At 44.0% G+C, this 22,765-nt stretch overlaps 2 protein-coding genes across 10 annotated transcripts in view; one reads left to right on the top strand and one right to left on the bottom strand.

The window, feature by feature from the left end:
• The window catches only part of MAF (MAF bZIP transcription factor), a 211,466-nt gene that overhangs the window by 158,477 nt on the left and 30,224 nt on the right, over positions 1-22,765 (top strand). The window contains exon 3 of one of the 2 annotated variants that reach the window (XM_083851643.1): positions 19,579-20,919. The exons of the other annotated variant lie outside the window; for it this stretch is intronic. The gene's annotated coding sequence lies outside the window, so the exon portion shown is untranslated. Of the gene's footprint in view, positions 1-19,578; positions 20,920-22,765 lie in introns of those variants that run through there. 2 annotated transcript variants of the gene reach the window in all.
• Positions 20,198-22,765, bottom strand: part of WWOX (WW domain containing oxidoreductase) — a 508,525-nt gene continuing 505,957 nt past the window's right edge. For all 8 annotated transcript variants that reach the window (XM_083851624.1, XM_083851625.1, XM_083851620.1 and 5 more), the window contains one exon: positions 20,198-20,883. In XM_083851624.1, the coding sequence (XP_083707750.1) occupies positions 20,695-20,883 (189 nt within the window). In that variant the 3' untranslated portion in view covers positions 20,198-20,694. The remainder of the gene's footprint in view (positions 20,884-22,765) is intronic.

Here is a 22,765-nt window from a genome sequence, read left to right as displayed (position 1 = left end):
TATCCGTCACAGTGTTTGTGACTGATTAACACAGATAGCAAACACTCCTCACCAAGGAAACATGTAGGAAGACTGCTTTCACAGCACGCTCAGGGCGCATTAAAAAAATTATGTTTCAGCACAAAAGAAAAGAATTTAGCCTGTGCATGTCAGGCTGCTTTAAATATTTTATTTTGCCTGTCTTCAGAATCAGTAAATCCCAGAAGACCCAATCCCTTGGGGCCTAGCCCTTCAAGGATATGGCACTCTTCAATCCCGTTGATTTTAGTGGACCTTGAAGGCACTTAATACTTCTTAAGCTCAGTCTTGTGCTGTAGGAAGGTTACCCTGTGCATGTTCAACTATTACAGCTGCCAGGAGATCTAATACCCTTTGGTTTAGCTGACAAAGAGAAGAGAAGGTAGGCCAGTTCAAAATAAAAACAAGGAAGGTCTTTAATAAGGCAGGTGATTTTCCATGGGTTGTGTTACCAAGGGATGGACTCTCACCCTGTGAAGACTGCACAAGCAGTCTGACTGCACCTTTGCTGTTGAAAAAATGCTACAGTTCTTGACAATATCATGGGTCATATGCAGGAACTGCAAAGCAAGTCTCCTGTGTGTGGTACTGGGATGGATATGGAGGTGTGATGGATACTGGAAGGTCCCTTTGCCCTGAAGATGTCAACACATATTTCATACATGATATCTGGAAATAAAAAATAATAAAAAAAAAAAGAACATCAGTGTAGCAAACTGAAAGGATTAAATGCCTCTCTTTTGCTTTTTTACAAGACTGCAATTTGTTTTTAATAGACGCATCAGCCTGTGTGTGCATCACCACCAGTCACAGGATCCTTGCTTCATGCAGGGCACACACAGTCACTCGGCATTTCTTGTCATCCGTCCCACTCCGCAAGTAGCTGCAGACCTTATATAGAAAGGGCTCAGACACTGCTGTGCGCACCAAGTGATGTGCTTCCTCCTTGGCGTTTTCAGGCTGCCTTCTCCACTGCACGCACAGGCTCTGCAGACACCCATGAACGTGTTTCACGTTCCTGCGAGAAGAGGAAACATTGGCCCCACCGTACAGATAAGGAAATGAGGCGCGGAGCAGCGAAGGTCAAAAGTTTCCATTGACTTTTGCTGCCCAGTTTGAGACACCTAAGCATGATTTCTCAGAGCTCGGTGTCATCTTTGTGGGTGGCAAAGGGCAACATGTCCCTGTGCCCACCGTCCCTCGTGGGCTCCTGCCTCCCTATCCCTATGGCCAGGGGATCTGGGCTTGGCTACTGCCACCCACCCTATGTCTGTCAGGGAATTGCCTCCTGAGAATGACATGGCAGGAAAATAGATGCAAAATGCTACAGCACCATTAAAACAGCTCTGCTCTGTTGACTTGGCACAGGGCATACTGCAGTGCACGATAGGATCCACCTCCAAGGCTGGTTTCACCTGAGTTTCAGGTGCTCCAGCAGCTTCAACATGCAGATACTTTCCTTTGGTGTGGTTTGAGGAAGAGAAAACCAAGTTTCCTAGGAGGTTGATATATATTTGAGCAAAAACACTCTTTATTATAACCTAATCCCTTTGGGTGCCCCGTCTTTATTTTTGTTCATCATGGTACTTAGGCTGGAGAAGAGCCTCTTGCTCTTGCACATTAATTATCACTTCAGTACTATGAATTTGTTATTGTAGCTTCATGTTTAACATGCAATATTGTAAATACACTTGCAGATTAACTTGCTGAATGGGAAAGAAAAAAAAAAGGAAAAACAAACAACAAAAAAAGAGTCTGCTCCTAAAAAGCTACTCAATGCATGTTTCCATAATGGACTAACGATGTGGCATGTGGTTTCAGGGAGTTACTCCAGTTCAGTTCACTTCCTAATATGTATGAGAATTTTTTAACCTTTCACAGAACGTAGACATATATATGTGTCTTTTCCCCACACCTGTGCTAGTTACTGTTTGAAAAAAAAGTCTCTCGAGAATGCTACCAGATAGAAAGGAGTGCTTTACACCCACTTTTCTAAAGGTGAATGATTGCATAGAGGCCAGAGAAGAGACTGAGAAGAGATTGAGTTCTCTCTGTAAACCAAATAAATTCAACCTTTACGTGCCAGTCCTAACTAGTGACCTATTGCTGGTCTCAGCCAACTGCTTGCCATTTGCAGTGATGGTTTGGGTATTTTGCAAGTGTGGGTAAATTACAGATTACAGATGTGTCATCATGGAGGACATGCTTGCTGACAGGCAGAGGCTGAACAAACATTAGACAGTTAGAAATACCCGAAAATACTACTGTGGCAACAATAGAAATAGGGCTCAGCTCTGCAGAGAGCCCTTCTGTCATGTGGCCCTCGTCTCCAAGCTCAGAGAAGCCAGAGCTTCCTGATCTTCTACCAGAGCTTTGGAATTATTAGGAGAGGAACTGAGAAAACAAAAAGCAAAACAAACAAACAAACAAAAAATTCACTTATTCACTTGTTGTATTGCTGGCGTGTATGTTAGGTTCCTGGGGAAAAAAAAAAGAAAAAAAAAAAGGAGGAAGTAATTCTAACCTGTGCAATGGCACAGGAGCCAGGAGTCTGTACAGGTTCAAAGATGACTTGGTGAAATTCATGTGGGATATTAAAGGCGATGTTTGGGACGTGGCCTCCAACTCGGGATATCCCAGAAGGACCATTCTCACAAGGCAAGAAGGTTTTTGGAGGAAGAGACATTCCCTCCAGCACTGCTGCTTGTCCCTCTTCCCTCCACACCCCTCTGGGCATTTGTACATGGTCTGGTCAGAAACCAGCAGCTGGACTGGGTGAACCATTAGTCTGATCCAGCCTGGCAGTTTCCATGCTCTTGAATTTGCCTGCAACAGAAGCATACTTTTATCAGTTTGGTAACGTTACTTGCAGCCTGGACAAAAATACAAATAAGCTGCGTGGAGCGAGACATTGTGTATGCAAAGTAAATCAATGTGCAGAAGCAAAAAAAATCAAAGACATGCTGCTGACTGACAATAGCTTGCCCTAAAATAAAAAGTAGGTCTGTCTGCGGGCACAAGGAACAGACTGACTACCTTCCCTCCATCCTGCAGAGCTTTTTAGGTGAGTGAGTGCTGGTCTCGCTCAGGCAATTTACATGAACGGAAGTGTGACAAACGGGGACAGTCCCTCCCTTGAAGTAACAGGCCACAGAAGGGAAGTTTAGCAAAAATAGGAGCCATTAATAGTCATTCCATCTCGCTCTCTGAAGTTCACTGAGGTTTAATTAAAGCACTGATATGTTTTCGACTGACCTTATTTTCATACCTGATAATCAGTAAACTCATTATCATTTTTTAAGCTTGGTTTTGCATCCAGCTAATTAGCACTCTTTGGGTCAGCATCTAAGTTAAACACAAATAAAGACGAGAGGAAAATTCCAAGATCTGCGTATTTTGGATATTCCCTGCGAAGGAGACAGGTCAAGTAATGTCACCAAACGCCCAGAGCAAAGGCTCTGCTGGTGCTGGCGGGTGGTGGTTTGGGGTGCTGGGGGAGCACCAGCCCTGTGCCGTGGACAGGACATGGCTGGGCTTTGGGCTTTGGCAATCAGGGCATCGAAATGGCTCAAAAGCCAGCTTCCTACTGCTGAACCCTTTGAACCCCGCTGCTGTACCGAGCATGTCTGGAGAAGAGCAGGGCACAGATTTCATAGCTCCTCATTGCCTCTGTGGTTAACCTGTGGGAGATGAAAGAAAGCAAGCGAGGGCCACCACAATTTTCATCGCTGGTGTTTCCAGAAGGCAAATCTGGCCTTCTCCGGGTTCATCGTGATGCTCAGCTGCTCCAGAGGTGGGCCCCAGCCCGGGGAAAGTGGGCTTTTCCTCATAATCAGCCTCCTTCCAGCAGCTCACCCTCTCAGGCTTCCCCTTCTCTTCCCCACCCAAACAAAAATGAGAGGCAGCAAAATGAACGAGGTCACTCAGGCAACTGGTGGCAAGGGTGGAGCCAGAACGAGATGCCCCATGATACAAAGCACGATGCACGCAGCTGCCACTGCCAGCCTGTCCTCTTCTCAGTGATTTTCAGCAATGTGGTCAGGCCCTACAGGGTACGTGGTGATGAAACGGAAGGTTATTGGGGGTTATTGTGCTGCTTTGTCTCTTTGTGTGCATGCTTTGCCCATATGGGGGTCAGCAGCTCTGTGGGACTGCTCCGAGCTTCCCAAAAACCTGACATTACAAAGCACCCAGGGATCTGGAGAGGTCCAGGGGTGGTCTCGCTTCAATAACCACAATCACAAAGGAGACACGGCGCTGAGCTGGGGCGTGCATAACTGCTGTAGTTCACTGGGCTCTGCCAAGCAATAAAACTGGCAGCAGGGGAGGGGGGGCGAGCAATACCAGGCAAGTCCTGGAGGGGAGCGTTGAAGGAGGGTACTTCTCCTAGAGGAGGGCAAAGAGCTCCAACTGCATCGCCCAGCAATGGGAAATGTCCGTCTGGGCCACACATGATGCTCCTGTCGTGGTCGTATGCGTCCTCATGTGCAGTGCCTCCTGACATCACGGCCCGTCATTCCCACCCAAAGCACGCTGCTGTCATTGCCATCATCGGGAATCACCATCAGCTTAAATGCTGGGGAAGAAACAAATAATTATAATCCTTAGCACCTGGCTGGCGCTTTGCACACTGACAGCACTGCACAGTCACCAGCTAATGAAGTGAACGAGGTGTTCAATTACGCAATGAATGTTAATGCTCAGTTAAAACCTACAAAACCGAGCACCAAATGGTAGGGCTGGAATTTCAGCTGGTGGCTTGTAGGCGCTTCCTTCGTAATCAGGGATGGTGCTTAGCAATACTTAAAACAAACTATTTCTCTTCCTTCCGCTTTTCCTGATGTTTGTGTCTAATGGCCTGTTCTTAAATGAGCCCGTCCCTTTATGGGAGTTTGTCAGTCTGAGGCTGTAAGATGCTGCATGTGGTACATGTGAAGTATGCTAGGCAGGCTGTTGAGCTTCCTAGGAGCAGAAGACTCTTTTGGAAGGCTTTGCCAGAGCCATGATCCAAAATAAAATAAAATAAAAATCTGTAAAATAGCTAGAGCATTCATCTAGCTCTTTCTATCTGATACAATTAAAACCTGAGCAAATCTAGAGTTTCTTTATAATTTAGTCTTTACCAAAACATTTTACACTCCCTTTATGCATACAGATACCTGGTTATAACTGCCACGTAATCTGCTGCAAAACTAATGGGTAAGACGTGATAAATTGCATTTACTCTTCACCTTTAGCTGCCTCACCCATGTGTTGACCATCTCCTCTGCCCTGCATGCAGCAATCCATCGCCACGGGGCTGCCTTCCCCGTCCTGCTGCCCCCACAAGAGCTGCCTCCTGCCTTTCAACAGCTGGCCATAAATCTGTTTCTTCCTTTTCATCCTAGCGAAACAACAGCAGCTCTCGACCCCCAAATGCAGACATTTCCCACTGCTGAAGAGTCCTGCTCCACCGATTCCCTTCGGTGCAGCTGTTCCCATCAGGGCCATCCCTTTGTGGTGGCTTTAGCTGGTGCAAGGTGCTCCAGTACACTAGTGCACTCCCTCCAGATACTGCTGCCTAACGAAACTCACACTTCTGTCTCTAGAAGTGAATTACAGCATTACTTTGTGCAGAGCATTTACCTTGCTTTTCTATGGGAGCTCAGCTTGTGCCACCACTCAGTCAGACTGGACGATGCTCCTGCTGATCATAAAGTGCTGTGATGCTTCGCCCCATTGCTTTGAGGACTCACCCCAGATTATAAATATAACACCAGTGAGTCATTCATTAACTAGTTGAAATTGCATTAATATAATAAGGGAAGTGATTTTTTTTTTTTTTCCCTTTTGGCTGAGGGAATAAATAAGAATACTTGCAAGGGTCTTTTACAGAACAAAGCAATGGAAGCAGCAGAGAAGACGATGTTTTTAATGAAATGTGTATATTTACTTGTAAAAATGCGCTACGGATGCATATGCCAGGTAATAAACAAAGGGCTGAAAATCTGCCTGATCAGCAAGTCTGTGACTAGCTACTAATTAGGTGTATCTCATTTAGGAAAATCACTCCACTGCCAGAGTTTTATTTGGGGGGGGGGGGGGTTGGGGGGGGGCATGGGACAGGCCACATGGAGGAGGCAGCTGTGCTGGAGGAGCGGCTGCAGCAATGGCACAAAGCAAGTTTGAAGCAAATCTCTGTCCTCAACCTTCCCAGACATGAAAGCTAGACCCGTCAGCTCAGCATCTGTTCCGATGAACTCCATTTCTTACCCTCTCCCTTATCCACCTCGAACTTGTCTCGTGGTGTGGTGGTTGGAGAGGGGTGCCCACTGCTGATGCTGCAGAGCCCAGGTCCTCCCTCTCACGGGTCGTGGCACTGACACATGCTTTACCTACAGCCAAAGCAGTTGTAGGAACAGCCCTACAGTTTGTAGTCATGAAGAAAAACAGTGCAGTGTGGGTTTCATCTGTGGTGTAAAGTAGTTCTTAAAAAAAAAAAAAAAAGTGGTCTTCATAAAAGAGACTTTCTTGGCTATGATCATTAAAGTAAATGGAAGCAAAGAGATTAATAATGAAGTAACCCAAGCAAATCAGACAACGTAGCCTGTCTCACAGCCATTTCAAGCTGAAGTTCATTTTGGCTCATGCATTGAGTCTGAGTGAGTTTTTCTGATTGATGGCTGATAGCTCATGTCCAGGGTTTTGTGTTTTTTTTCTTCTTTTCACACTCAAAGTTTTTTTTTTTTGTTTTGTTTTTTTCCTTCTTTGTCTTTTTACACTCAAAGTATTTTATAAGGCATGGTTTTGGAAATACCCATTGTCAGAGCCCAAAAATATACAGGTAGTTTCTAAAATGATTTTTGTAGACAGATGCTATTTCCATTTCATTTCACTTGAGAAGTTATCTGTTCAGTTATTTTGCTGGCTGTGACAAACAACAGTAAAATACCATATTAAAAAAAAAAAGAGTTGGTGACAATTTGACAATTTTATACCTAGATAGACAGACAGACAGATGAAAATAAAGGCATCCACTTTCTCTTATACACACAATTCAGCGTGAGACATCAAAGTCCCAGTCCATGCTGAGCACCGTGGCAGCAACCTAGAAAAGCATCTTCCCATGTGCATCAAGCCCATAAATAATCCCAGTCAGGCTGTAAAAACACTCACATGCACATGGTCAAGCCCATGCTGAAATGCTTTGCTGCATAGGGTCAGTGAGAGTGAATAAATTAAATCAATGCTGTGAGGTCTGTGTGGCCATGCGGGGATAGTGACTACTCAGAGCAAGCCTTTGCAAGCAGCAGCGGTGTCCAGCCTGGCGCCCACCGCTGCATCCCCAGGGACAGGGACCCCACCTGGGTCAGAGGGAACCCACCCGAGGGCATGTCCCTCCTGGTCTGGAGGGGGCTGCAGGGCTGCTCTCCGGCTCAGAAAGGCACTTCTGGAGGTGACTTGGATGAATTCCTGCTGAAAGGCTCCTGTTAATGAGACCGGGGTTGCGTCGCATTATTAATGGTGCGGCAGGGTTTCTACAGCCTTGTGTAGGAGGCTTTTTATTTATTATTTAATTCTAAATAAACAAAATAAATAAATCATATCACTTACATGCTATGCTGGTAGGTGCAATGGAAAAAGCAAAGATGGATGGATAACGTCACATTTTAGCCTAATAGCTGTACAGTTTCATGTTATATTTACGCTGTTTGATGTTTAGCTGCATCAGTAACAGAATATTAAAAGCATTTTTTTTTTAAATCAATAATTAAACCTGGATTTCATTATTATTCAGAGCATATAAATTCACAGGCCAGTGTATTAAACATGTTACAAGTATCATACTGTATGTAATTGTACTTGCACTAATTGCACATTCTGGCACATTATGGGGTAATGATGCTTGAAGTTACCAAACAGGTCAAAGATCAAAGGCCACGCAGTCAAAGATTTTAAAATAAAGCTCCTGATTTGTGATTTTATGATAATGTGCTAAATTTGACCTCTTCCCCTCATGTAAATAGCTATATATAATTATGTAATAATTAGCCTGCAATCCCACAGCTTTCCAGAGTTACTCCACGGGTGCCTGGGCCCTGATGAAGACTGCAATACCTGCCCTCTCCTCCTGCCCTGTGTCCCTAACATGCCATCAGGTGTATGTATGAAAATACCCTGGGCTTCCCAAGCCTGTTTTACTGCAGATTTCACCAAAGCCAGAGTTTTATCTCTGGTTACTGGGAGTTAATTGGGAGTCTGCAGATAACAGAAACTCGGAAGGATATTATTCACTCATCTTCAAAGAGGCGGGAGCCAAGAGGGTCTGGTGCGGCACCCAGGGTGCCTTGCAGAAGATTGAAATGGGAAGGCTGCTTTTTCATCGCCTTCCCCATTCAGAAAAGAGAGAGAGAGAGAGAGAGAGCAAGAAGGAGCAAGGCAGCCTGACCAGGAGCCAAAAGGAGATGATTATGTGGTTATCCAGAGAGATTCTTTCTATTACTTGAAAAATCAGAGAGCAGATTTAGAGAGACAGGTTGATGTGTTCAGGAAGATCAATGAATATGAGAGGCTCATTGATGGCATATGCTCGGTTTTAGGCATAAGTGGCAGCTTCAGAGGTAGTGACAGCAGAACGGCAGGAGAAAGCCCAGCTGTGCCGATGGATGGAGGAGGGCCTGGGGTCCACGCGGGCAAACAGAGCAGCCTCTCAGCAAGGAGAGATGGACCCGCTGTTATAAGCAGCAAAGTGGGATGAGATTTCAGCCGTAGAAGCCAAGGGGTGAAATATCAAGAAGGCCACAGGGAACAAGCATACCTGAGAGAAGCTCTGGTGGAGCTCGAGACGTGCTGCTGGGTGGGGGATGCTGAGGACGGGGCTCAGCAGTGCCCTCAGAGACACCTGCCTCTGTGCAGGGCAAACAGAAAACCTCCCCCAGCAGAATGCTCCTGGCTTCCCGGATGGGTGAGAGGCTTTTCCAGTGTAAATGTTTGCTCACGTGGCTCTTTTACTAAATTCCCTTGCACACCCTTGTCACGAAGAGGTTTAAGGTGCCCCCGTGTTCTCTGCAACTCTTGTTTATCCCGATCTGTGATGGCTTTAGCTCACTCACCCAGCCCACTGCCAACCAGCAGAAGCACTCAGTCCTGCGCCTTTGCAGAAAAGACTGTCCTGTCCATCTGTTACGCAGTGATAGAGCAAGCTGCTGGAGATAGAAGGGCTAGAAAGATTTTTGTTGGCAAGGAGGAAGAGGCTTGGAGAGAAAGTTAGTGAGGGACAATAAAGATAGCCAGGAACGCTGGAGCATCAACCTCCAGACGCATCCAGAGTCATCAGGGAAAGTATATCAAATATGTTAACATGTATCGGGAGCCAAGAGCTCATTTTAAGGAGGACTGGAAGATATTCTTGTTACTTCAGCGAGCGCTGTAGAGCAACTGATGCAGTTTCTAGCATTATGGAGGTTTTTGTTGGCTTCAACTTTTTGCAGATGCATTCAGATTTCCAAAATTCAGAAAGCAAAAGTCATTGACTGTTTGCTTACTGCGGCCAACAAAAGCTGAAACCTTAATTTTCCTAACGGCTAGTGGTTTATAAGACTTTGTGTTTCTATTTTATATCTATCTTGATAAGCTATGAAAATGTCCAACGATATACATGAAGCATAAACTTTAAGGCAGTGGCTTGCAAATACATTTCGTGATGGCCATAAGTGTGATTCCAGTGATTCCAGAAAGTTAACTGTGGGTGCAGATTAAACAACAAATGGGTGGCTTTAGAAGTTATTTGGGAAATCCATTTTTTTATTGCATTGTACTCTCAAATCCACATACATGTACTGAAGCTTCAAAGCAAACTGGAGCAGATTCAGTGCTAAGTATATGATATGATCTATGCTCAGCTTGAGTTCTGAATAACACATTTTTTTCCGTGTTACAATTGTATTAATGATATTCAAGTCCTTCTTGGACTTGGAAAACTGCAAAAAGAAGTATGTTTTAGATCTGTTCACTGTGAGAAATATATATTGTCACCATGAAAAGTATATGTGATAGAAGAATGTGAATTTCTATGCTAAATCTAATCTCTAAAATAACTAATCAGCCAAGTGGGAACCCGATAAAAATGGATGAGAGTGAGAAAAAAAATAGGAGCCAAAGCACGAAGAACTGAATTTCTACATTTTGTTTCTTTCCTCATCTGAAGAAAGAAATGCTGGAGTGGCTTCAGACGGCATGCATAATGATGGGGGGCAGAGCAGAAAGCACTAAAAGCACTGGCTGTAAGCAGCCAGAGCAGCTGCCAGGGTAGGAAAGGGTCAAGCCCAGAATTATGTACCAAGTGATTCAGCAGTTCTCTGATTCCAGGGGATTCAAAATGCTGACACGGGGGGAGGGAGGGGGGGACCCAAAAGCATTTTAAAGTGTGTGTGTTTATATGACTGTGTGCGAGACATGTATATAGGTACACATTAGTACATGTATATACATGCATATGTGTATATTTAAAGGGAGGGAGGAAGGGACATCGTGTGTCTGTGAACCTGTATCTATACAAAAGATGCCATTAGCCTCGCGTTCAGGAGTAATGGCATTCACGTGAACAATTGCTCTGCAACTGGGGAAAGTATTTGAGTATCGTAAATTGCCAAAGGGTTCAAAAACCAGGGGACTAATATAAAAATTAGGAAATTAAGACTAATCAGGTTATTCAGGTGGAACTATTGTATTTCATTCAAAGTGCAGTAAACATATGGATTAATCAGCCAATAAGACCACTGAGGCAAAAACTGTGGCTGACGCTCTGGAAAAAAAAATATTTATGTTGATTTTTTTGTAATTTCTACTTGTTCACGGAACTGAAACAAATATTTAGATGAGTCACCGGCCAATTTGCCAATAACAGTTGTCTGACATGTAGTTCGGCTGATCATCCTGGATGAGGTTTTCAATCTGTTTTAATTTATTTTAGAGGAAAATTGAGGTGTTTATACTGTGTGTGTGTGTGTGTGTTAAAGTCTGCCAGATTCAAGTGGTCCATGTGCAATTTACAGAGTGAAATAATAAGCATGTGTAAAGAAATTTTTAATTCACTTTAAATCCTAAGCCTTGCTCAGCTCTTCCCGGTGCGTGCCACCCTTCAACAGTGCCCGGGTTTTGGGGTAAGCACATTCAGTACCTTCAATGGACTCTGCAGTGCTTAAGGCAATGAAACGAACTCTGTTGGGCTAACAAATGGGAAAAATTCTCCAAACACTCCATGTGCTCTGCTACGTATGGTCAGGCACACGGACACAGCAGTAGTGGCAGAAAGACGGAGGTCCCTCAGCCTCGGCTGGATTTACGTAAAGAAATTTCACTTCTGTTACAGCTTCCCTGGGAATACACGGGCGAGGGCAGTTGTTCGGCTGAGGATGCTGTCTCAGCCTTATATAAATACCTGCAGAATTGCTCAAATAGTTCATTAGTAGCTGATGAGTTTGTGTGCTAGCACTAATTGCGAGGCTGCTGACTCGCACCGCATCCAGGCTGGTGGAGCTGCTGCCCTATTGCCCCGTGTGTGTGTTTGACCCAAGCTGCACAGGATCCCACCCCCATTTAGTAAAGAGACCTATCTGGGGACAAATTGCCTTCCCCATCTCAGAGAAGCCCTCCTGAATGTGAGGTGTTAATTGTGGCAGGAGTTAAGGATTAAGCAGTCATGGCTTCAGGTTACTACTGGGAACCGAAATCAGGATTACAAAGGAAACTGGGCCATGCCCTCACAATGCTATTACCCCAGTTCCTGAGTCTAAAAACCTTAGAAACTCATCCTCGGTGACCAATAAAAACTAGTCTAAATTGTGCTTACTGAGGCCTGAGGAAAAGAGTCATAATTGTGCAGCCATAGCTTGGACATCTTTCAAAGCAGAAGATAACATCAAGGACAAGAGGGTGAAATCCGGCCTTGATTTATACCCTCTGCAACCTTGATCAGCGCCAAAACTACAGTGCTGGCTGTTTGTCAGGCCACAGCCTGAGCTCCTGCCCAGGAGAGACCGACCCCACGGCGAGGCCAGACGCCGGTGCCTCCCGCTGTAAGGAAAGTCAATGCGCTGCAGACGCGAGTGCATTGCAGAAACATTTCCCCTTAGGCACAGCACCACGTAAATTCCCTGCAGAAATGCATCCTCAAAGCTGGGGTAGCAGTTCACCTCGATGGGTGCAGCCCCGGTGTGCATTCACCGGGCTGTGTTTTGCTCCCAGGGGGATGCAATCCAGCTCTGTCGCCCCCATGGCACCTGCCGAAGGGCTCAGCTTTAGGGCCGTGCCCCTCACGTCTGGGGGGATGCTCGCACAGGCCAGGTGTTTGTGATGGTTCATACCATGCCACGAAACCCCGTTTCTGACCCCAGAATACAAAGCCGTAGAGATGAGCGGGAAGAAAAAGAAATCATGTGGTTGAAATTTATGACATGGTAGCACATACTTAATAACCAATTAAACTCAAGATTTATTGGGAGCTAAATTACATTTGTATTATAAATAGAACTAGAATATACTGTTATAGAACAAAAGCAAAACATCTTAGCATTTAATATTGTAAAAGACAAAGTAATCTAATGGACCCTAAATGTTAATGGGTGTAAAGATTTACACTTTAATTGCATTTTTAAGTCATTTTACAGTGCTCTTTTTTCTATGTACATAGAAATCAACGATGTGCTGCAACATTATACTTAGTAGTGGCAAGACTGACTTTAGGAAACCTGTTATTATAGGCAAGATCAGTTTCTTACTTATAAATCCTTGCAAACATTTTAATTGAAAAGAGCAGTGGACTTTCACTGACCTTGGCTGTATGCATGTGAGACCTTCATAGCAAATCAAGCTGGTGAAAAGTGTGGGATGGGGACGCCAAGAAGGGAGGGAGTGGTAACAAGATGATTTCTATTTGTAAAGCCAGCAAACAAACAATATTAGATTTGGGGATTTGCTTAATGGCAGGGGAAAAAAAAAAAAAAAAGAAAAAAAAAACTAGCAAATGATGAAACATGAAATTACAACTAATCATATTATCAGATAATAATATCATACTTATTAAAGTATTATCATCCATAATCCAACTTTGGGATGATGTCTGAGGCTGGTATTTTAGGATATGCTTTCGTAGTGATAGAAATGTTACAAACGTCCCAGAAACTGATTACTGTGCTCATAAAATGTCTCTTCCAGTCTGTGTTACTGCTTCAGGATTCATAAGCTGGGTTACAGTTATAGATGAATCTAACTCATATTACATTTGAAAAAATAAATGTGCACTAAAAGTAATTAAAGCATGTTGGTTCATGAATAATACACCATTTTACTACTATTTGCAGAGTATAATGAGACAAGCTACTAAATTGACAATGAATGCTCTATTATGTGATTGCCAACTGTTTTATAAGATATTGAACAGATTCATTTATTCTATCATCATGTGCATTATCAAGCTATTGCTTTTTAATAAATTAATTTCTCCCGTGTCTCCAGAGCCCGGCTTTGAAATCTGGCTGAAGGCATAAATGAAATTAATTTTGTGGTCGGAGTGCAACTACCAGCGCTGGGTGGCTTGCAAATAACGCCCCGCAGCTGGCGGCACTGCGGAAGGGAGGTTGGGGGCAGCGCGGGCACAAGCAAGCTGGGGCACCCTCTGCTTAATTGCAGCGGCAAAGGATGCCTTCTAATAGGGAGCCGGCAGAAATATTCGCCCCTGCAGTATACGGCTCCCTGACAGCTCTTGGTTATCACAGCTCCGCTGCCGCGTCGTCCCCCCCGCTTCCCCTGCCCTTCACCCCCTTCCACCAAAGCGCCGTAAATTGACCCTTTAATTGTTTTAGCAGCCTAAACCGTGTGACACCGTTCACCGCTTGCAAAGCAGCGCTTAATCCCTGGTTGGGTGATAGTGTCATTAGGAAAGTGATGTGGTTGCGGGGACCCATCCCGGCGGTGCAGGATTACCTCGCAGCCCTCAGCTGGGGCTGGAACAACACATGCTGTCCGTGCAGCCCCGTGCTGCAGAGCTATTCCACTCGCTGGTAAACAGCTTCTAATTGCAGCTGTTGACAGGACTCACCGTGCTATAACTAACCTTGCTGCAACGTTATTATTTCTGAAGGGAGCCTTGCTCCGTATTTTTCACAATAAGTCTGACAGGTGTCATATTAAAAAAGGCGCTTAATTCTAATGCGACTATTCCCACCCGCCCTTCCCTTCTCATTTTTGTGCCTCTGTAATGCATGAATTTCTCCTGCTCATAAAGATTAAAGGAGCAGCTTTGCTGGAAGGAAAATACTCCCGGTGTGTTTGTAGTCCGGGTACACAGGAGATGGGCTCAGCACCGGCTCCCTTGCTCCTCTCTCCTCCAGCCACGCCAGCTCGGCGCTGGGAGGGGAGGAGAGGCAGAGCAATAAAGGCTTCCCTGGGAGGAGAGAGGTAATTCAGGAGCCATTGAAGCGAAGTTTCAGGCTTCTTTTGAACTGTGACCCGCGGCCGCCGGCCGGGCGCTGCGTGGGCTGCGCGGGCTGTGATGCACGGCTGACGGCCGCCCACCAGAGACCCGGCCCGGGCCAGCAGTTCACTCAGAAGTTTACAGTGGGTTTAAGTCAAAATGCTCAAACGCTGGTGTTCAATCACTGCTAACTGTGTGCTCGGCAGACAGCTCCCAGCAGACTCCGTACTTGTAAAATCCAATACGCCACATAAAGCAAGGGTTTATGGAGGTGCAGGGGTTCAGGAGATATTTTTCTCCTGTCCCACTGCCCGGTTTCTTGTACTGAAACCTTTGCACAGGGGTCGGGTGGCTTCACCTGCATCCCGCACACAAACTGGGCAGAAAAGCACAGAGGGCTGCATACAGCAAGGCAGTACCTATTTCCATTGCTTTTCCCCTTCCTTCAGGCTGCCTGGAAAAGGCAGAGCACAGTTTTGGGCCAGGTCTCACCTGCTGATGTGACTCTCAGAGCCAGGACCAGCGAGGCTCTGGGCATCCCACGGCCCGCACACGCGACACAGCCACAAACAAGCTCTCGTTTGCCTCCCTTCCCCGGCACGGTCTCGTCCATGAGCCCCGCGTGCATTCCCCAGTCCCCACCAGGAACACCAGGGAGCTGCTCAAAGTGCTGCTGCTGGAGGATAACGCCAGCTCCAGGAGAAGGGTGGATGCACGGCCGGTGGGGACCATGCACCTCCAGTGCACAAAGCCCCTAATTTAGATCGTGCTCACATATCCGCAGGCACTGCACCAGCCCGGCGTAAGGTTTCCATACAAACAAGGCACACAGTGCAAACCTCCTTCCCAAAGCATCGGCTAATGTTTAGTTTTTATAACAGTTCTTTCAACGGTGATGATTGCCAGCCAAAGCAGTCTCATTAGGTATTTGGTGATTTGCTCTGTACACCCTTAAGGTAGATGATTTTCTGGAATTCAAAAAAAAAATATATAATATTATTTCTTCCTTTTTTTTTTTTTTTTTATGTAAGCAACTGCCCAGCAAATTGATAAGAGCCCTTTTTAATTAGATAGTGAAGTTGTATGTGTAATGTTCCATATAAAAGGTCTATAAAACACAGCAGAATTAATAAAATGACTGTTTCTCATTTAATTCAGGTCCTCCAAAGGGATCCGTATGTCTTGCTTTGGTCTGTTTGCAGTACTTCTCTCCACCACCCAGCCATGAATTGATTAAAATCACATTCCTCACTTAAAACTGGAGCCCAGTTGGTAAGAGATACTGGAGAGCAATTAAGGTCTGTGTGCAGACACATGAACCACCCCCTCGCCCCCCCCAACCCAACCCATAAAAAACATACCGAAAGGAATCATTGTGCATCGCTTGGATTATATGCAAACACAGCTCATGTTGACAGCTACCTCTGGATGACTCCATCAGTACACACTTTATCTCCAGCTGTCCAAGTAATTTTCCCAGGATTTCGCCCCTCTTTTTCACTCCTCTCCACACAGATGGATTAGAGCAACAAACGGTTTACATGCTGCACATCATTAGCTATCCTCCCTCACTACCCAGCAGATAACAACTGGGCTCTATCATCAGGACATCCATAACACCTTGACACTTTTACAACTATGCTGTTCTCTGCCAGAGCAATCTTCTCTTTTAAAGCATGGAGCTAATTCACCAAACACCCGTTGGAAAGTACTCTGCAAACGCAACAGGGGTGGGGGGAGAGGAGGAAACGCACAGCCCAGAGCAGGCATCTAGTAAATAACAGAGTTAGTGCTGTAAAAAAATCAGCAGAGATGCAGCACATCCTTTCTCTCCGAGATACGTCTCTGTTTTCCTGTTGCCTCTGTCCCACGGCGAAGGACATGAGTGAGCAGCCACGCAGCTGGCTGCTATATTTCAAGCCCTTCCATCGCCACATCATACAGGCAGCCTTAGCGCCTGGCTTCGGCACGGCTCCCTGCCACTGCTGGGGCTGTGCACCCAGCTGATGCTCGGCTGCTTCCAGCAGGACTAGGGCTGGCCTTTGCCAGCCTCTCTGCAATGGGACGGGTTGAAGGATGCAGTTGGTAGCGTGTTTGCTGGGTGTTCTGCTCTGTATGTCTGCTGCAGCCTGGTGCTAAAGATTTGCAGGATGGGAAAAGCCATGTGAATAGGATTGGTCTTGTGTTTGGGTCTGTTCTTTATTTGGGGTGAAAGAGAAGCTCGGTATACCCATTGCTGGGAGAGTTTCTGGCCAGGTGGGCTGTTCATGGAGTGGGCTCCATCTGATTGTCTTTGTGGCCTTTACCCCTTGGCAAAATTCTGCTGAAATCCAGCCACAGACTCAGAAGTCTGAGGGCATCAACCCAGTTGCTTAGGAAACAAGGTGAAAAAGACCTTTGTGATCCCTCGGGAACAAAACTTCCACCAAACTATAAGGCACTGGCATTACCAACTGCTTCTCTGGTTTTCCTAAACTGCCTCCAGGCTCAGGGCATCTTGACTCTAAAGGGTTTGTAAATTAAGCGATGTATACCCTGCACAGGTTGGGATCCTGCTCCGGGGACTGTGTACACTCAGCCATGGGCTTACATCTAGAATAAAATACAAACCCGAATCAGCCACTCTGGATAGAAAGAAATATGTCAGATTTTAGCAGCATTTTCCAAGCCTCTCAGAAGCCCCCCTGCCGCCCTTAACCATACATTTTAATGTATAGTACACGCTTGTTTAGAAAAGAAATACATAAGGAGAGTAATTACCGTAGCTTAAATTCAGCCTGATAAGAAGGGCTTGCACAGTTTGAGCAGCTGTTCCACTGTCATTCAGATTATGAAAATATAATCCTAGAGAACCTTGTCAAGATAAATACAGAGCATGAAATGTATAGGCATTTTTTCCCCAGCCACATATAATGATCAATTCCAAAGCCACAAGTGATACCAAAGGACAAAATAAGATCTGTCTAGACTTTCTCACTTACAAGATATTGATCATTCCAATGGTAAACTGGTTAGTATAAGCGTGTTTGGCTTGAAAGGTCATGAGCTTAACACCTGACAAGGAGTTATTCAACCTTGATATAAGTCAAATTATTGCAGTGTTGCTGGAAAGACTTTCTCTAATAAAAATACCTACCTGATCTGAGAATATCTGAGATTTGTCTTTCAGATGTCAAAAGAAAATGAAAAAAAAAAAAAAAGGAAAGAAAAGAAAAAAAAAGTGAACACTTGGCATGGTTGTTTGCAGGTCCCTTTCTAACCAGTTTTGTATGTAAAAGTCCCATCAGTCATTCACTTTCTGGGCAGACCATGGACAAGATGGTCCATCAGTGACACAGCCCCTATCCACTCTCCACCTTTTTTGTGGGGATAACTAGCAAGGGCTTATTAGGACTATTAGGAACTTGATGCAAGTTTGCTGGATCTTTTCCAAGAACTATAACACACAACCTATTTTGCTTTATTCAGTTCTTTTTGTTTTGCTGATATGATACTAGTTAAGGTTAATGGGGTTTGCTTTAATATTAGACACAGGATCACTTAACTACCTTTAATGAACACTGGAGTCAATGCGTTGTGGAGTAATTCATGCAGACATTGCCTCAGGTAAATCAACCGGAAAAATGTAAGCTAGTCAAATAAATAAATCCGACTGGCTGTAAATGTGCCAAATTTTACACCAAAATATATTTGAAAGCCAATGACTTAGGCACATCTAGGATATTAAAATGGAGGTTTTGGAGTCTGTTTCTTTTCAATCACTATTCCTTTTTAATGTCCTGCACATCCCTCTTGTGCTGAAACCAAGCTGAGGGTGTGTGAAAAATTATTTTCACAAGTGTTTCTAATAGAAGCAAATGCTCTGCAGCTTTGTGCCATTTTTTATTTGGACTGAAAATGAAAAAAGAAAAAAAAAGGAGAACAAGTTTTTTCCTGCTGGCTATTTCAATGTGGGAGATGAGAGACAGGACAGAGAGGGGGAGAGAAAAAAAAAAAAAGAGAAAGAAAAAGAAAAAGAAAAAGGAAGGGAATAAGAGAAAGAAAGAAAGAGTGCATGAGAGTTTTTGTTGTTGTTGTTGTTGTTGTTTTTTAATCTGAATTTGAGAAAATGGTGACTGTTCAGTTCTAGATGGAGTAATACACTAGAGTCAGTAAATATTTATTAACCAGAACAAGGAAGCAATGGAACATGATCAACTCAATAATGTCACAGGGCAGCTTACTTTCATACTAATGCAAAACTATGCCAACATTAAAAATGCTTTTACCTCATAACACTGAAAGAGGGAACCACATATGGGGGAAAAATACCTCTCAGCTCCTCTTTGAAGGAAGGTGGGCAATCTCTTTAAGTACTGACTTCTCACAAATGCAGGCAGCATTTCAGCAATAAGGAATGAGAGGATGTTCATTATCAGTTATTAATGTTTGCCTAAATGAAGCATAAAGCCTTAAAGGTGGGGGGAGGCATGGTGCAGGGCTCCCAGCATTGTTTAATGACTGCCTATTCTTGATCTGGTGATGGCAGGTGCTGGTGCAAAGCCCTGCTGTCCTGGGCTGGCTGTACTAGTATATGAATGTAATTCTCTTCTTTTTTTCTGTGAAAAGCACAAATAACGTGTTTGAGAAGGCTGTTGCACAGGTGACAGAAGTTAATCATTTTTTTACTCCAGACAAACTCTAGATAATCCAAGGGGTTTGATTTAATTTCACAGATAGAGCCCTTACCTGCACAGATCCCCACCCTCATGTGCACAGGGGGGCCAAACATTGCCTACCTAAGGAGAGCTCCCACTAAACTCAGATTAGCTATAAACACACAAAAAAGCAGAGGAGTCACAACACTATATGATCGTGAGGTATAGCTGCTACACTGCAATACCCTAATTCCTTACGTAAGCATGGTGGGGTTTGCGATGGGAGGACGTGGTGGCTCCTCCTGCCAGGTGACTGCATGCTTCGATTGGGACACCTATTCAACAGCTGGCTCCAGACAAGACAAATCACGGAAGGCAGACTGTTAGCATTAAATCATTTAATAAGGGGGGTCAAATAAGCTTCTATTAACAATGTTTCCTTCTATTTATTTGTTTATATTCTGTCTGCAGAAAATGCAATGCTGGACTGGTGATGGCTTAGGACAACCTTCTGGCACGAAGACAGCTACAAAGCACAAAATACAAAAAAAATGAACTCAGAAAGAAACAAGAAAAAAAAAACAGCGTTTTCTTGGTATCAACAAGAAGCTCTTTATTTTTCCTCAAGTTTTCTTTTCTAAAAAAAAAATAAATGAACTAAGACATTTGCAGAAATGAGACAAAAACTTTCTCTTCAGGTGACAATATTCAAGGAAGCATGTTGTTTTATTAAATTTAAACTGAAAAAAAAATAGAGAGATTTGGATTGGGATACAGTATCAGGAGGACTGAGAAACTGTGAATTTTCCAAGAAAAAAAAGAAACTCCTTAAAACTGTGAACTGAGAAATAGATGGAAATACCACTTAAACCCCTGATTACACCCTGTGTGTTCTTTAGGAGACATCATCTTTGCTAACTCTATGGTATTTAGGGAATGGTTTACAACATATCTTTTATTGTAATCTTTTAAGACAAAACAAATATTTAATTAGCTGTGATTTTGCCATTTCTATTCAGATGTCTTCTTGCACTTTCTTTTTCTAGATAGCTCAGATGTATTTGCAGCCAGCAGTCAAGGGCAGGAAAGATTTCTTTTCTTAATAATCTTTTTATTTGCCACACCCAATAAAATTCTTGTAGGGAAAAGGAATCAACAAGACTACCATCTCCCGATCAATACCTAAAGCCTAACAGACAGTAATTATCAAAATAAAGAGGAAGTCCCATATTGGGCTACATACCTACCCATTAATCAAAACAACAGAAAATATCTGCAACATTGCTTTTCTGAAATAACACAAAAGATGCCTCCTTAGGTTACACTTTGAATCAGCTACAATCAAAAGAAGGAAAAGCACGACTAACTAAGCCCCAGGAAGCCGCATTGTCCCTTTAACCCGTCGTATTCCCCATTTCCCATTAGTACTTAACATTTTTCACTATGTTGTGACTGCTATTATTTCATTTAACACTGGTTAATCTGTATCTGAGGTACATGGAAACCCTCTAGATGATAAGATTGGACAGGCTCCAGCGCTGGCAGTTTCCAAGCGTGCACGCACGCAGTGTGTTTTGATCCCTGCCGTCACGGGGACCGCCTGCCAATTCGCTCTTGGATCAGCCTCTCGCTCAGCTCCCAAAGGGCTACGGCCGTCGCATCGCTCCGAGCCTCCGGCGACGGCAGGCAGCGGCAGCAGTTGTTGAAGTACATCCCACCCAGCCCCTCCAGCTCGGCGGCCGTGGCGCAGTAGACGGTCGTGGCAGCTCCTTGTTGCTGAAATTAAAAAAAAAAAAAAAAAAAAAAAAAAAGATAAAACTACGTGAATATATACACAAATACACGGATAGATTTTTATCTTTGTCATTTTGGCTGCAGTCCATCGGAGCTGTGCATCTCAGGAGAGCACTGGTGAAAGCACCGCAGCTAAAACTCTGCTGAAGATGCTGCCTCCCTGCCTGCTGGCCACTTATTTGCTAAACACCTTAATGAGGAGCTTTTTTCTTTTCATTTCCTCTTGGAGCAAAAGAAAAGGAAAAGACGGTCCAGAAACTGGTCCTGTTCATTTGCCCCTTTTCAAGAAAACCTTAAGTCAGTGCCAGGAGGGTCTCCCCACTGGCACTTGAAAACAGAAAAGGTGAGCCAGGTTTAAAAGCAGCACCTAAAAACATCCTGCTTTTCCCTTCTAACTCAGAAAACACCATACACCTTGAGCACCATCACTCCCTAACCTTGATAAGCAGTCGCAGACTGACACGTATATGCATTTTGTTTGGTTGGGTTTTTTAAACCTCTCGTACAAAATTAACCTGGGCACTCCAATTAAGACCTATAATGTAAAGTGCAATCGGGATTTGTGCCAAACCTGCCCATATATCTTTGATCAACAGTTTCGCTGTTGCAGTTGTCACCATTGCCTCGCAAGAATGTTTATCTGCTGCAGGCAGAGAGGGCTGATTTTGCAGAGACACGACGCTTTCCAGTGTGTTCCCCACCCTCCCCCCTTTTTTTTTTTGTTCTGTAACAACCATTTCTCATGTCTTATAATGCTTTAAGAAATGGAGCAGGTAGATTAGAGGCTTTTGTGGAGCAGAGATTCTTTTTTTCTTTCTTTCTTTCTTTTTTTTTTTTTTTTTAAATACCAGCTGAACTTATGTTCAAACAGGAAGAATGGATTTCTCTGAATTTCTCCGACAGAAACCTGGAGCTGGAGGGCACAAGGTTCAGGCAGCGATGGGTACACCCCAGGGAATGGGGTACTCCAAGGTCCCGACTGAAAGTGCAGTGCCAGAAGAGCTGCAAAGAGGGCAAGAAACCGGTTTGCTTTGTGAACTATAATTAAAAATAATAGGTGAGAGCACGTAGCAAGACACTGCACACAACCCTAATTTAAAACCGATAGAGTTTATCTGGCATCTTATGATTATTTATGTGCATCTTAGTCCTTTCTGTGGTAACTAATTATGAGCTGATAGGAATCAGAATAAAGAGGCTGCCAACTATGATAGAAAAAGTAAACGAAGAGAAATTGGATGTTGCCACATTAGGATAATTTAATGGGGAGAGCGAATAAGCTTCAACCTCTCATGATTTTCCTCCAGTTCCGTTTTTGTTTTTGTTTTCTCTAGCCTTTCAGTGTCACAACCAGGAAAACTCAGGGTGCTGTTAGGGGGTCAGCCTGCAAAAGACCTCTGTTTTGCATTCTCATCCTTCAAGGGCAGCAACCATTCTAAAAAGCCCCAATTCTCCTTAATTGACGCTTCTTAATTTTGTAACAGCAAAGAAAGGCATATTTGTTTGCAAGATATGCATTTTCCTGAGAAGATGGGATTAAACTGATAATGATGACTCCACAGCTTAGAAATGATCTACTATAACAAGGTAAACCAAACCTGTCTGTAATAAGGATGTTGAAAGGCATATATTTACCAGCAGACCAAACTATTTTTAAAGTTAGTAATCCTTTTATTAAACCAATATCTTTTTTAAAAAAGAGAAAGCATCTTACAAGCAGGAGAAGAAATGTAAGAGAGTTCTACTCAAAATAATATTAACAGAGAAAAATAAAATTGTTATGCTCATTTGAACTATCCTATAAAGCTGCACAGCACAGGTATGATCACTGTATTCAGCTGTTTAGAATGATTCAAAGCCCCTG

This window comes from Anser anser (genome assembly GCF_964211835.1).
Source record: "Anser anser genome assembly, chromosome: 11".
Taxonomy (NCBI): domain Eukaryota; kingdom Metazoa; phylum Chordata; class Aves; order Anseriformes; family Anatidae; genus Anser; species Anser anser.
This window is presented reverse-complemented; position numbering and strand designations above follow the sequence as displayed.